Raw genomic sequence first — 16539 nt, 5'->3', positions numbered from 1 at the left:
AGCTATATGAGGTAGGAAAACTGGCTAGATTTTAATATAACTCATAAGTAAATCTATGCTCAATAAGGCAATGTAAACACATTAGAGGCTACATTGTATAGCAGAAGGAACAGTGGGCTGAGCTGAGACACCTGAGTTCTTATCTAGGCTCATATAACTGACTACTGATATGACTAAGTTTAATGTCTGGACTTCACATCCCCATTTGTAAAATGAGGCAACTGGATAGGATAGCCTGTAAGGTCTCCACCTTTGTTAAAATCCACAACTCTATGAAGTATGAGCTTTCTATTTATCAGCAGTTGTAATTGTAGCATCTCCAGTTAAACTGACCCCTTCTAAAAAGCTCTGAATGCTAGACACCATGCCATCCTTCCAAATAATCCTTAGTACAGAAATCATCATACTACGTGCTGAGTGACGCCACCCTGACTACAGATGGTTGAACCAAGAATGGCCATTCATAGATGGTCCAGTATCCACAGAATGGGGCCTGGCATGAGAGCTTCCCCAACAGGTATGTCCTCTACAGACTGGGCAGTGACACAACCAATCAAATCTCTTCTTGAGGAATTTGAACATAGAAACTTTCAGAGAAGAGAGAACTATGCTTTTCCTTATAACAGTTATTTTTAAAACAGCTGTATTAATTGATTACTTAGTAGTTTGACTGACATCCCCAAGAGATCATAAGACCCCATAAAGTCAAAGTCCATTCTATCTTGCTCATCATGGTATCCCCCACACCTTGCATAAAAGGCACTCAATAAACAAGGCATTTTGAATCATCTAAAGGCACAGAGAGATGAAGGACAAGGAACATGAAAAACCAAGTGTGTGGCAGCTCAGAAAACATTCTGAAAACAATCTTGAATCACATTCTTCATAGCCCAGTAAACATGGAGTAGTAACCTTCAGGATTATTGTTTACAGTTTTAGTCCAGTTCTCTTACCTCATTTATCTATTAATTTAAATGAAGGCATTAGATCATTTTCTGATTAGCATGGGCTCTGCTCTGACATAGCACAAAAATGCCACTAAAAATTAAAAGAAATCTCTGCCTTTGAAAAGATTTATTCCTCCTGCAAATGTATAGTTAAATTGACTCAGAATAAACAAAAACAAACAATGAAATACATCAGAAGGTGCTTAGGAGACATTTAGTCTTTGAGAATTTGGCTTTTTGAGTTAGAAAGATTTCATAGAATGATCTGACTTTTGAGGAGGGTTTGTTTACCCTGATTTCCTGAAATTACCAGGAACAATTAAAGTTTAGAGATACCCTGAATTTTTCTTTCCATTTGGAGGGGGCCTAATAGCCCATCTGAAGTCCTATGTGCACATATGGTCCATAATTTATGAAATGTGCTTATTTATATGTTTCAATTCTTACTTTCATTGTTTTGAAAAATAAATGCACCTTTATATCATTTTTTGACATGCAGATACATATTTTAGTTACAGGGCAACACAATAGAGAGTTATCAGACATATAAGCTTTAGGACTGATATCTGCCTGTTTATTAACAATATGACAAGGTGGAATTTGTAGAACTACTGGAGGACATTCTGCTATACTAGACACTTCTATTTGGTGTGTTAATACTCACCTGAAATAGTTGGGGGCATACCTTCCTTCACCCGGAGAATGACTCGAACTCGGCCTTCACCTGTAACTACATACCAAAAGCCACAACTTGCATGTGATACAAAGATCATCTTAATATTAAAGATAGTCACATGTGAGAAAAAAAGAATTTATGCTGAATTCTAGTTGCCTAAATTTTCAAAACAAAAAATGAAATCCTTGTTAGTTAATCTAACAATTGATTTCCAACATTTGATTTTGATTGCTTTCATTTGATTAAACTTAATTGTAATAAATGTCTCCAAGAGAACCGGCACATAAATAATTAGGAAAAACAAAAATAGAAACAAAACCTTTAGCCATATGTTCTCTGGAGGCCAATGGTGTCCAGCAGGGCATATACCTCATATCCTATTTTTCTCTTCATCATTTTGTAGGCTCAGCTTTTAGAATTCATGTGTTTTTCACCAATAGAGTTCAGATCATCCATGAAATGTATTTGCTTTACCTTTATCCAAACAAATTGTCCTTTTAATGAAGCCTTTTCCCCATCCCCTATCCTCCTCCCATCATCCAAGCCAACTGAGCACATTTAAAAGGACTGGGGTTCATTAATTTTAAGTGTTCAATAAATTAGTGGAAATAATCAAAAGGCCTGATTCTTTCTGATAATGACAATTTGATGTCAGTATAAACCAGTAGATTAAGCTGGGAACATATGCTCCTTTGCCAAGAGAGGCTGCTATAATTAAATAGTGAATGCATCTACAAGGTGCTCTCACGCCTGATTAATTAGTAATCAGGTGCACAAACTCCATTTTTCGGTCACACCTTGTCTCTTATTGGTTAATTACCTTTCTGCCTTATCGTTTGTCACATGAGCCATACCTCCCACCACTGGAGGACTCCGTGTTGCTGAAGGCTGCAGCCTCAGGGACCTGGCCGAACTCACACTCTCCACTTTTGTTTTCCTGGAACCCTAAACCCTTTCCTCCATCACAGATGAAAGAAACAGAGGATCATTCTTTCTAATTATAAAACATAAGCAGCTGGGCGCTGTAGCTCATACCTGTAATCCCAGCACTTTGGGAAGCTGAGGTGGGCAGATCACTTGAGGTCAGGAGTTCGAGACCAGCCTAGCCAACACGGTAAAACCTGTCTCTACTAAAAATACAAAAACTAGCCATGCGTAGTGGTGCACTCCTGTAATCCCAGCTACTAGGGAAGCTGAGGCAGGAGAATTGCTTGAACCCTGCAGTGTGGAGGTTGCAGTGAGCCAAGATCATGCCACTGCACTCCAGCCTGGGTGACAGAGCAAGACTCTGTCTTGAAAAAAAACTAAAAAATGAAAAATAAAAATAAAACATAAGCTTCAGAATACTACAAAGAAAATGATCCCCAAAGAGATCCATGATGAGACCTCTTCAATTCCTCTAATCTTATTTTGGTCATTTTCTCTTTTTAAAATTTTTCTAAGGATGTAGATCACGAGTTTGTGTCTTTCTCCTTACACTGCCACATGCTGAGACCAGGTGCAATGACAACATGCTCTTGACATGTTCTACCTTTATTACCACTTCCAAGACTTTGCTTAAACTGTTCCTTCACCCTGTTGCTGATTTCACGTGTCTTTCTAACTTAATACTAATAGTAAAGTCACTAGTCAAGGTGTCATTTCCTTTTCTTAAAATGAGGTCTAACTCATCCACTTCTGTTCACATTAATTTGTGCATTCTCTAAAGTTGAAAAGCACTTCTAAATCCATCCTGTGATATTCATCCCAAGCTTGTTCTCAATTTAATAAATATTTATTGAGCATCAACCGATAATTTAAGATTACATCAATAGTTAGCTGTGTCTTCAAATTTTTGAGAGAGAGAGACTTTTCTCATGCACCTTATGAGACCAGATATTGCTAGAAATGTAGATACTTCATTTTCATGGGCCAATTTAGAAATCCTAGGTTTAATCTTGTATCTGTAGCTCTTTCCACTACACTGCACCAGTGGTTTCTGGACTGAGTGGTGACTGATTTTCTTAAACCTCTACACATGCACAAATGGTCCCCACCTCTAGGAGAATCCCCTCCCGAAACAGACATTGCAAAACTAAAAAGTATATTGAAAATCTATTGCTCACCTCACTAATGTTGAGTGTATGAATGCCAGTCAGTGAAGTGAAGTAGTTTCAGGATCAGAGCAGATAGAGAAAAGTTAACAAAAGCTGCAAAAATTAGAAGTCTGATTTCCTGTACCACCACCTCTACATGCCGCTGGGGGCAGATGAGTATAATTCAGAGGGCTATCTTCCCAAATACCATTTTCTGGTCATGGTCATGAGAGACAATAGTGAATGGTGGGAAGAATGTGGGTACTGGAGCCCAACAGCCTGGATCTGAATCTGGCTCTTCTGGTTCCTAGACATGGGCCACTGACAAGTTATTTGCCATTTCTAAACCTCATTCATTCATTTGATCTAAAAGTGGGAATAATCATACTATCTATCTCATAGGGCTATTGAAAAGAAAAGATAGAATAATCCACGGAACATGCTTAGCACAGTGCCTGGCACATCATGAACATAAATGTTAACTATTATCAATACTGTCATTATGGCATGTTCATGATTCCAGGTGCCAGTCAACAAGGCTCAAGAAATATGCTTTTACGTTCCACTATTTTTACAGCTGTATCCAATCATGATGAGCTGTAGTATTACAGAGTTGTAAGCAACTTAACCAGATCTGCTAAAGTTTGTTAAGTGTGTTGACTCTACAAAGAACTGTAAATGTGAAGTGTCATTTCCAATTTGAATAAATACAAAGGGGGATGAAAATCATTTGAGAATGAAAGTATTGACTTGGGAAAAGTTTAAAAGCCTTACCCAGGCTGTGATATTGTACATATGTTTTCTCAGTGCTTATGATTTCTGATTTTGTATTTGTAATATGAGAATGGTTAATCTTCCGTGTTTATAAATGGAACCCCATTGTAGTTGATCCTTCCCAGATTGTAAGAAGATCTGATGCTCAAAAAGACAAAAAAAAAAGTCTATGGGTCAATTATTGCCAACTTTTTCTGACGAGTGCTGTATGATCTAAACTTGCTATAAACACAGACATCTAGGGTGAAGAGGAAAATCTGCTAAGAAAATGGCTCCTGGTAAAAGAGAATTACTAAAGTAGATATGATACTAGCGCCTACCAGGTTAATGTGTTGTGTCTGATAAATTCTGTCCTCACTTAAGGCTCTAGGAAAGAGAAAAATTAATTAATTCTCTCCCTAAGCAGGTCTAATTCTCTCTTGAAACTTCAGAGGGAGAAATAAGCACCCATTTATTTAAAAATAAAAAACACATGGAATCTTAGTAGGTTACAGACTCCTTCCCTATTTCACTCTTTTATTCATATTCTCATTCTCACATTGTCGTTTTAGTTTACGCACCTATTAGTACCTCTCATTCAGGCCACATTTATCTAGTGTGTCAGCCACTGACTACACAGGGAAAGAACATAAAATAGCAACTGCAATCGGTATCTGCAAATGTCACGCAATCCCACCCTACCTCATGACATCTCTTTCTGTCTCTGTCTGCCCTGGACCCAAGGTCCAGCTCTGTCTTCCTGAGCCAGCTGTTGGCTCTCTCTGCATTTTCACCTATTACCTCCACATCCTCTCTGTTACCTCCTCTGTTGCCTCCACATCTTTTCCTTGTCCTGACTCACAAATGTGCACACTCCTGCTGTTCCTCCTGTCCTGCTCAGTGAACTTGACCTCATTCCCCAGAAGCTGACCTCTTTGGCTTAGCCACAGAGAAAGCTTGCTTGTCAGTTAGTCACTGGCAGCTAAAGCTTGATTTGCAGGACCACACTCCTGTCTGATTTCAGCCTCAGAGGCAGCCATGGAAGGCATCTTGGCCCTCATAAAACATGATCCTTTAAAGGCCTTCACAGAAATAGTATATGAAAATCCTGTGATTACCTTTGAGTCTTCTATTATCCCTGTATCATTCGCTTATGAAACAGTGAATTTTGGGGGGGACAAAAGGAAAAGAACTTGATCAAGACACCAACAGATACGTCTGCATTAGCCACAATCCTAAAAGTTAGCTCAATTAAACCTTCTTAATTAACTCAGAGAAGAATAACAATTGTTATTCTTACTCAGAGCAATGTTTTTCATACTTCTGTGAAGGCATTTGTGATTTCCCAGACCCTGCCACAGACCTACAGAGCCCGAACTTCTCAGGAGGGTCCTGGGAATAAGCATTTCAGCTGTTTACCCAGGAGGCAAAAAAACACAAATGTAAGGAACTAAACAAATTTTCTCATACTATACTCCCAATATATTGTTTGTTCTCAGGAACAGGTGTTCTTACCAAGTGAAGAGTGACACCCAGATGGAAAAGATCCTTACTTCACAATTCTTAATTTTTATCAATTATACCAAACTCTTACAGACCAAATAATATTCCCAAGATGTAAAATGCACAGTGGTTATTTGAGAGGCATAAAACGTTTCATTTTAGTATGTATACATTGTAATGTATTTTTAGAAAAAACAACTAACCCATTAAACCCATGATTTCACAGATATTACTAAGAAAAGTTAGGTTTTAAAAATAAGACAGTGTAGAAATTGATTTAAGAAAAATATTAAGTAAATAATCAGACAAGAGGTATAAGGATATGACACAATTATGAAAATGGTACTAAAATATCTAAAGTTCAGGAAGTACAGTGTAACTAAGTATTGTTTTTTCTTATAAATTGAAAGAAGAAGAGTTGGTTTATAAGGTTAGGTATATAAGCTCATATTTAAAAAAAGAAAAGATGGTATACTAGGACAAGCACTGAACTTACAGTCAGAAAAGCTGTTTGAATACTGGTTGCGCCACCTAAGACCTGTGTGAATTAAGGCTAGCAACTCAGCATTGTGGAGAATTAACTCCTTAACCTGAGAGATTCCTAAAAGATGTATTTGATTCTAAGTTTCCTTCTCTTCCCTTTCCTTTCTCCTCTTCTCCTCTTCTCTCCTCTTCTCTTCTCTTCTCTTCTCTCCTCTTCTCTCCTCTCCTCTTCCCTCCTCTCCCCTCTTTTCCTCTCTTCTCCTCTCCTCTCCTCTCCTCTCCTCTCCTCTCCTCTCCTCTCCTCTCCATTCCTCTCCTTTCCTTTCCTTTCTTTTCCTTTCCTCCTTTTCTCCCTCTCTTCCTGCCTTTTCCTTTTGGAGAAGTTGTTTCCAACCAAGAGGCAAAATCCCTTTTCACATCCCCAGCCTCTGTTCCGTTACCTGTATTTTTGCCATAAAGGTTAGAGCAGTTCCCTGAAGTCAATTCTCTACATTACTGGTAAAAATCCATGGGGATCTTTGGGAATGAGTTTTTCATAAGAATGTAAATTAGTTTATTAACTAGAATGCTGTGGGTTGCCTTAGAGGGGCTCAGCATGGGAATGGCTGCAGAGTGTGAAAAGATTCTGATTCCGCCCTGCCTACAAAATCTTCCCGAAGAGGTCAGGGGAGCCAGTTGACGCCACTCTCCTCCTTAGATCCTAAAGGAATTCTTTCTCCAGGATTTGCAGGGAGTCTTCTAGACTAGCTGAAGAAGAGAAGATCTATGCAAGCAGCCTGCTTGGCTCCAGGGCCCTTGTTGCACTGAGGAAAGGAAACCTGGGCAGTGGTAGACAGGATCAGGAGCCTAGGCTCAAACCCAGGAAAGCACTCCTGATTTTGTAGGATCTCCCAAGTTAACAGCATCTTTTCTGACCCATCTGTGTGATGAGACAGACCTGAGTTCTTCTAGGCAACTTGGCACACACAATAAAGTCCATCTGCCTTTCCATGCACAGCCCTCTTGCCCTTTATTCGTGGTGAGGGGAACATTTGGACACAAGTGTTGGCCAGCCTGGCTAGACATGTCCTTTTTTTCTCAGTCAGATCAGAAGGTGGTGGTGCAGCAGGAGCCTCAGCCTCACAGGCAGACCTTCTCAGCTGCCGCCTCACACAACGTCCCAGCTCGGCTGCACCTCTGCGGCATGAGTGGGGCCTGTGTGAACTCGGGAGGGCAACTGTGAATGGCGCAGCATCTGATATGAATTTATCACCGGCTGCTGGTTGGGAGGGAGATCAAGCTAGGGGAAGGGGCTGTGAGTGTTTCATGCACCCTGCCACAACCCAACAGTTTGCCCTAAAGAGCCTTTTACCAATATAAAAGGACAGGGTCAAAAGTAAGTTGACCCCTGACAGAATGTACAATTATTAGAAGAAGGCTGTGTGCGAGCAGCTGCTGGAACCCCACTGACTCTGCATCGGGCTTCCAAGAGTCAGATTATGAATAATCAACTCAAGATTGTTTTCTCCACCCCTCTCAACCTCCCCTGCACCTCCCTCCAATCTTCTCCTCCTGTTTTGGGCAAGTCCTATTCTATTTCTAGAGGAAGAAGCATAGCCCTCCCTAGCAGCTGCAATAATTGTGTTCCTATTGTGATGAAGACCTCCTCCTGGCCACCCCCCTACAAGTGGCCATTGTGAGTTGAGAGTCAGTGATTATACGCTCCCTCTGATGCTTTGGGGGACCCAGCTGCCTAAGTGCTGACACAGGAGTGTGCGGAAGGCCAGAGAGGGGGCTGGTGGAGGTGGAGGCAAGAGGTGGGGGAAACCCACGTCTGTGAGATTGGATTCTGACATACCAGACCTTTTGCATAAGTCAAGCCAAGAACAAATGAGGCATTATCAGGCCCCAGTGTTGAGAGGTCTCCTCTCCCTTTGAAGTGGAGCTGAGCATGGGGTCGAGCAGCTTCTCCTCCTTTGGACCAAGCAAACATCCTTCTTTTGATATGCTACATGCTCATTATCTCTGCCCCATTTAATGATTTTTGATTGAAGGGTGGCGGCTGGGATGCCGAGAGGATCGTTAGAGAGGCTCCATACAGCCAAGCCCATAAGAAAGGCTTTCCTTGTGCCTGGGCCTAAATTTGGAATTTCTTAACAGTGTGCGCTTGTTCTTAGAGGCAGATAAGGGCTGAGCGTGAAATTCTTAATTAAGCAATAAATAGAGAGTGGGGTGTCAGCAGATGTAGCCAGTAGCCATGGCAACAAGAATCACATGGGCAAGAGAGCTGAGACTCCATGTAGGCCTCAGGCCTGGGCCTGACTGACAGCTGAAGAATCCTACAAAGCTTGTAAACCAGATTAATTAGCTGACTAATTATTTCATAGCATTAATGTAACTAAAAAATAAAAATAGTTCACCATGAACTGAAACATCCTTGGAAAAAAACAGCAGGGAAAGAGGCAGTGGGAAACTGGCTCTGTAAGGCAGAGACATGAGCAGTCAGTGCATCAGATCACATGAAGGGAAAAATGGGCTTGCTGGATTTTTCTCCCAACTTCACAAATACAAAAGAACACTTGTTCTACAGTCATACCCATTCCCAAGCATGGCATAGAAGCTACAGTTGGGATACGCAATAATAGTTCATCATATTCATAATAGTTTATCACATCAAATATTGCTCCTGCAGCATCCTAACACAAACAATAGCGCACACAAGGTACTTCACTTGTAGTCTGTTTTGTAAGTAGCTCCTCCTTGGGCAAAATTCTCAGTGGCTTTAGAAAGGCAACACGAACCAATCTCCCTAACAGACCTTTTTCAATGAGTGAGGTTATCTTATTCTGTGGCTAGCAATTGCTTAAGTGGCATCAGATTTCAATCACGGGAACAGTATATCATGTATGTCATATTATTGTGAATCTCATTTATCTCACAAAAATCTACTTAAAGAAAATAGAGGGAGACCCTTTCAGAAAGGTTATAACATATACACTGAGCTCATGACACATGATATTATTAATCTTCTAAAGAAAGGAAACTTCTAGAGAAATAGTCTATCAGGAAAATGTTTGTGAAGTAACATGGCACACTAACCACACTTGAATATATTTGGGTGTTTTGTGCCACAATTCCAAGAGACAAGTAAGTATTTTCTTAACCTTGCTGTGTAAATAAAGCCACTGAGGCATGGAGCAATTATAACGCCATGCCCCAGGTAAAATAACCAGCCAGCCACTGATTAAAACCCTAAGCCGCAAGCGCTGGCCATGCGCTTTCCAAAAAAAAACTGCACTCTGTGAAGATGTTTGCTGAACAAAGGCAAAACTTGCCTTGGTAGAAAAGAAAAATGCAAGGGTCAAAACATATTGTATGTGTAGGATTTTTTTCTTTGTCACTGGGAATCCTTGAGAAGCGTTCTCCCACAACCCTGCCTAGCACCCCCGCCATCCTTTCTGGTCAGTGATCCATGATTATTTAGTGGGCAGCACACTCTAGTGGAGAGATCCACAGCCAGGAGCTAGAATGCCTGGGTTCAGGTTTTTTCCGCTCTCAGCTGGGTCGAAGATGAGTCAGGTATCTTAAATCATGCATGCAGCAACCAAACAGAGGAAATGAAGATAATTGCGATTTTTTCTAAAGCTTCCTATCCTGGGGGATGTGGTTAAAACAATACAAAAGATGGCTCACTTAGAAGTGGTCAACCAGTGAATGAAAATTCAGTCGGTGGTCAGTGAAGCAGCACTCTGAATGAAATGCCAGCCAAGAAAAGGAGCCACACCCCTCGAAAACAATCTAACATGGAATTCTGTAGCCATGATAGAGATCAAGCAGCTTCCCTACAATAAAATAAACTTCTGTATACATACATTTCCCATGCTTTTCATCCCAGGAATAGTCCACATAGACTATGTGGTCTCGACTTACACTATCTGCATAGATTAAATGTATTTTATGTAAATTATCCCAGTCATGGTTCTATAAAGTCAAATGGTCTGAAAAAAACAATTAAGTGAAAGTTACAATCTAATCAATACATAAAATGCATGATACAGAACTGAAACTCTACTTCTTGGGCTCTTGCTCGGGTACCAACAACAGCAACTATCACTATGGCACTGGGAAATGCAGTCAGGTATACGGAAAACATGGAAGCCTACCATCACCACCTTGCTAAAGATCTTATAAACTTTACACAGATGACATCCAAAATTACAGCTACATTTACACAACCCAGTATAGCCACGTGGCACACTGCCATGGAGGAGCAGGGTGAGCCTCAGTTCCTCCTGAGTCCTTCCTCATACCATCACTGTGACAGCCCAGAAATGAGAATAGAAGTGGCTCTGGTCAAGTAGCTACTCCATACACTCAGAGGATAAAGGAGGCACCAATGACCATAAAAGCTCCTATGGGGAATCCCTTCAAGAAGCAAGAGTCTCCAAGTTTATTAAACATTCAACAAATCCTCTGTGACTTCTTATTCCTTTTCCAACTCATATTTGAAGGAGGAGATACTAGGATATTCCAATACGAATGATTTTTAAAAATTAATAAAGGCTATCTACCTAACAGAAATGTTTTATACTAAGACATTCATTTACATCATACATATGCACAGATACAGATGTACATCTACATATAAGTACACATGTAGATTCACACCACTATTTACACAGATGTGCATTTATATCATATGTGTATATATAATAGTACAACTTGCTATTAATTCAATGAATAATGCTATCATAAGGGAAGAAAATCTATAGCTGCATGATTTGATTTTTTTCTCTTTCTACCATAAATGGTTTTTATAATGTTTAGCTTATTTGAGTATTCAAATTATTTTGCAGTTCATGAACAGAATATGACCTATGGACAAGACAGCCTCTTCAGAAGCAGGCTAAGTAATGGAAAGACAGCAATTCAAATTAAAATTTTGTTCCAGAATACATATCAAGTAAATAGCCATAAAGTTAATGGCAACTATTTACTCTTATTTATGACTGTATTTAGCTGAAGTGATAAAAAATCTCAGAAATCTCTGTCCATCTCAAGTTTTTATAGTTTTAGGTTACATTTATGAATGGATCAAATCAGAAATAAAATTTGAATGGTACAATTCAGTGTGAATAAAATATACAACAATCATTTTGTCAAAGACATAAAAAAATACCAAGGGAGCACCAGACTCTCTGATGCTATTAAAATTGAACAGTTCTGGGGCTCGCCTGTAGGTCAGACTCACTTGACTTATGGTTAGGCACAAGTGAGAGAGGCAAGGGATGGACTCAGGATCATTGCCTTGCCCTCTAAATCCATGGCCACTTTGGGCTTGTGGCAGGGCCTAGAACTTGTTATGCTAATAAGATCTCCTGGATTTGACCAGGATCTACTAAGAGCAATTTAAAACAAAATTGTCACTCTTGAGACCTATTTAGCCAGATTCTCCTTTTTAATGTAAGAAGTGGCCTCACAGTGAGCTGAGATTGGAACAAGCAGGTACCATGGTGCTCAGAGTGACCAATGCTGACTTGGTATAGAAAAGGAATATGAAATAAACTCCAGGAAATCAAAAGAAGTGGATGGTCCTGACTCTCATACTGGGATCTTGTGAAACATGCACAGTAAGAAGATAAGGAAAAACCTTTGGCCTCTGTGACTCTACAGTCACAGTAGGGTTCCTGATTCCTTCATCCTCATGTTAATCTTGACGTAAAACAGACACAGCCCAACCCTGGTGCTTATATCAGCCCTCCATGCTACTCATCTTCCAGACCTCAGATTCTCATCAAAAGTTTTCTTTCTCACCTTCTACGTAAACTTCTGTCTTAATTCAGTCTCTCTCTCTGCATTGGTACTGTCTACCTTGGACTCTCCACTGTTCCTCATATCAATGGTCATAATCAGCCATCCATTTTTTAATTTTTTTCTTTTCTTTTTTTTTTTTTTTTTTTGAGATGGGGTCTCAATCTGTTGCCCAGGCTGACGTGCAGTGGCATGCTCATGGCTCACTGCAGGCTTGACTTCCTGGGCTCAAGCTATCCTCCCACCTCAGCCTACCAAGTAACTAAGACTACAGGCATGCGCCACCACACCCAACTAATTTATTTAATGTTTTTGTAGAGATTAGGTCTCACTCTGTTGCCTAGGCTGGTCTCAAACTCCTGGCCTCAACTGATCCTCCCACCTTAGCCTTCCAAGTAGCTGCGACCACAGGCACATGCCACCATACCCAGCTATTTTTATTTATTTATTTATTTATTTTGAGAGATGGGGTCTCGCTTTGCTGCCCTGGCTGGTCTCAAACTCCTGGACTAAAGCACAGGCATCCATCTTTACATATGCAGCTGTTTCACTACAAACAAATATGACACTGCCCTAATATGAATTAAAGATATTATTAATAATAACTAGCAATGTCTAGTAAGCATTTTTTGTGGGCTAGGCCTTCTGCTCAAGAATTTTACATGTTATTCTTTATTTTAATTCCTATCCTTTGAGGTAGGCCCTGTGGTCATACTTCTTTATAGAGGAGGAGGCTGAGCCTTAGAGAGGTTCTGTGTATGCTCTAGCTGGTGAGTGTTGGAGCTGGGATTTAAATCCAGGCAATCGGACTTCAGCGCACACTCACTCAACCATAACAGACAGCTGTCCCTTTCAGTTCCTCAGCACTTCACAGTACAAATGTCTGGAATTGAAGGGTGATTGGCGATTTCTGACTACATGCTCTCAAAACATGCATCCAACTGGATACTTACCCAGGTAGGTGAGTTGCCTCAACTGACTATTGAAGAACCAGTCACAGCCTTGGTTCTGGCCTGGTGATGGAAGAAACGGAAAAGACAGACCCACTCGACTCCCACATCTTATGAGGATGTCAGGGTAAGGCGGCAAATCTGTGTGCACCAGCAGTAGGTAATTACCAGGAGCAAAGTTGTCAAAGGTTGCTGAGTACTTGAAGCGAAAGAAAAACACAATATGCTCATTTAGTAAGGAACCCCATCACTCCACCTACTCCACCACACCCCCCTGCCAAAACAACTACAAAGAACGCAGATGGAGTAGTTTAGAAATCATACAGTTTAGACCCAGATTGTACTTTTCTTGTGGGAAATGGGCCTACTTAAATCTACTTCATAAAAAATTCATAACTAGAGCTACGAAATCAGACTATGAAGACTGAAAGAGGCCATAAGGTTCATCTCGTTTAACAATCTCAATTAACAGAGGAGAAAGCCAAGGGCCAGACATGCGAATTGACTTGTCTCAGTTCAAACAGCTAGAAGAGACAAGGCCAGGTCTAGAATTCCTTTCCAGCTTTTCCCACAACTTGAAGCGACAGGCAATAATAGGCATGTCATCCATTTATCACAGTAATAGCTAACATTGTGGGAGCATTTACTATGCAATCAGCACTATTCCGTCCTCGAAAGGCTCCCCCATCATTGTTACTCTTACTGTCCCATTTTTACAGTTGAGGAAACTGAGGCAGGCAGAGGTTCAGTAGCTTGTCCCATATCACAAAGCAGAACAGTGCTGTGTCAGGACATAAACCTAGGGTAACCACCTCCAGAGGCACATCTTACTGTTTTCACTGCATGAAAATTCTCCAGAATGCTCTCATGGGAATCTCAAGCAAGAAAAGAGAGGCGTGCATCCTTTCTGAAAGCCATGGAGAGAAGATCAAAAGTGATTCTGTTCTGAATTCCTCATAAAATTCCTCATAACTATGGCAGGGCTTCTGTCTCCCTAAGATAGGCTCTCACAACTGTTAGCGAGAATGTGTATGATAAGATAGGAAGAAATATACGTGTTAAAAGTATGAAAAGAAGCTTAGGTAATTCTACCAGATTGCTATTTAAAAATATAGAAAAATGTACTCATTTTCCTTATGGCCATTTCTTTTTTTTTTTCTTTATTTCTTAAAAAAAAAAAAACAAAACAGGATACAGGTACAGAACGTGCAGGTTTTTACACAGGTATACGTGTGCCATGGTGGTTTGCTGCTCCTATTGACCCATCCTCTAAGTTCCCTCCCCTCACCTCCTACCCCATAACAGGCCCTGGTAAGTGTTGTCCCCCTCTCTGTGTCCCTGTGTTCTCAGTGTTCAACTCCCACTTATGAGTGAGAACATGCGATGTTTGGTTTTCTGTTCCCGTGTTAGTTTGCTGAGGATGATGGCTTCCAGCTTCATCCATGTCCCTGAAAAGGACATGATCTCATCCCTTTTTACGACTGTGTAGTATTCCATGATGTGTATGTATCACATTTTCTTTATCCAGTCTATCATTGATGGGCATTTTCCATGTCTTTGCTATTGTAAATAGTGCTGCAATAAACATACACGTGCAGGTGTCTTTACAGTAGACTAATTTATAATCCTTTGGGTACAAACCCAGTAATGGCATTGCTGGGTCAAATGGTATTTCTGGTTCTAGGTCCTTGAGGAATCGCCATACTGTCTTCCACAAAGGTTGAACTAATTTACATTCCCACCAACAGTATAAAAGCATTCCTATTTCTCTGCAGCCTCACCAGTTTCCATTGTATCCTGACTTTTTAATAATTGCCATTCTGACTAGCATGAGATGGTATCTCATAGAGGTTTTGATTTGCATTTCTCTGATGATCAGTTGTGTTGAGCTTTTTTTCATGTTTGTTGGCTGCGTAAATGTCTTCTTTTGAGAAGTGTCTGTTCATATCCTTTGCCCACTTTTTGATGGGGTTGTCTGTCTTTTTCTTGTAATTATGTTTAAGTTCCTTGTAAATTCTGGATATTAGACTTTCGTCAGATAGGTAGATTGCAGAAATGTTCTCCTATTCTGTAGGTTGCGTATTCACTCTGATGATAGTTTCTTTCACTGTGCAGAAGCTCTTCCGTTTAATTAGATCCCATTTGTCAATTTTTGCTTTTGTTGCAATTGCTTTTGGCGTTTTTGTCCATGCCTATGGCCTGGATGGTATTGCCTAGGTTTTCTTCTAGGGTTTTTATGGTTTTGAGTTTTTAATGTAAGTCTTTAATCCATCTTGAGTTAATTTTTGTATAGGGTGTAAGGAAGAGGTTCCATTTCAGCTTTCTGCATAGGGCTAGCCAGTTTTCCCACCACCATTTACTGAAAAAGAGATTCTTTCCCCATTGCTTGTTTTTGTGAGGTTTGTCGAAGATCTGATGGTTTTAGATGTGTGGTGTTACTTCTGAAGTCTCTCTTCTACTCCATCAGTCTATATGTCTGTTTTGGTACCAGTACCATGCTGTTTCGGTTACTGTAGCCTGGTAGTATAGTTTGAAGTCAGGTAGTGTGATGTCTCCAGCTTTGTTCTTTTGCTTAGGATTGTCATGGCTATACAGGGTCTTCTTTGACTCCATGTGAAATTTAAAATAAATTTTTCTAATTCTTTGAAGAATGTCAGTGGTAGTTTGATGGGAATAGCATTTGAATCTATAAATTACTTTGGGCAGTATAGCCATTTTCACGACAATGATTCTTCCTATCCGTGAGCATGGAATGTTTTTCCATTTGTTTGTGTCCTCTCTTATTTCCTTGAGTGGTGGTTTATAGTTTTCCTTAAAGGGGTCCTTCACACTGCTTGTTAGCTGTATTCATAGATGGTATTTTATTCTCTTTGTAGCAATTGTGAATAGGAGTTCATTCACGATTTGTCTCTCTGCTTAACTAATGTTGGTGTAAAGGAATGCTTGTGATTTTTGAACATTCATTTGGTATCCTGAGACTTTGAAGCTGAAGTTGCTTATCAGTTCAAGAAGTTTTTTGGCTGAGATGATAGGGTTTTCTAAATATAAAATCATGTTGTCTGCAAAGAAAGACAATTTGACTTCCTCTCTTCCTATGTTAATGCCCTTTATTTCTTTCTCTTGCCTGATTACCCAGCCAGAACTTCCAATACTATGTTGAATAAGACTGGTGAGACAGGGCATCCTTGTCTTGCGCTGGTTTTCAAAGGGAATGCTTCTAGCTTTTGCCCATTCAATATGACATTGGTTGTGGATTTGTCATAAATAGCTCTTATTACTTTGAGATATGTTCCATCAATACCTAGCTTACTGAGAGTTTTTAACATGAAGGGATGTTGAATTTTATCAAAGGCCTTTTCTGC

At 40.1% G+C, this 16539-nt stretch overlaps 1 protein-coding gene across 1 annotated transcript in view; it reads right to left on the bottom strand.

Annotated features, from left to right (window-relative positions):
- Positions 1 to 16539, bottom strand: part of PKHD1 (polycystic kidney and hepatic disease 1 (autosomal recessive)) — a 475948-nt gene that overhangs the window by 221671 nt on the left and 237738 nt on the right. The window contains 2 exon segments of the mRNA XM_011960244.1: positions 1612 to 1677; positions 13181 to 13376. Coding sequence (XP_011815634.1) covers positions 1612 to 1677; positions 13181 to 13376 — 262 coding nt within the window.

This window comes from Colobus angolensis, unplaced genomic scaffold (genome assembly GCF_000951035.1).
Source record: "Colobus angolensis palliatus isolate OR3802 unplaced genomic scaffold, Cang.pa_1.0 Scaffold51, whole genome shotgun sequence".
Taxonomy (NCBI): Eukaryota; Metazoa; Chordata; class Mammalia; order Primates; family Cercopithecidae; genus Colobus; species Colobus angolensis.
This window is presented reverse-complemented; position numbering and strand designations above follow the sequence as displayed.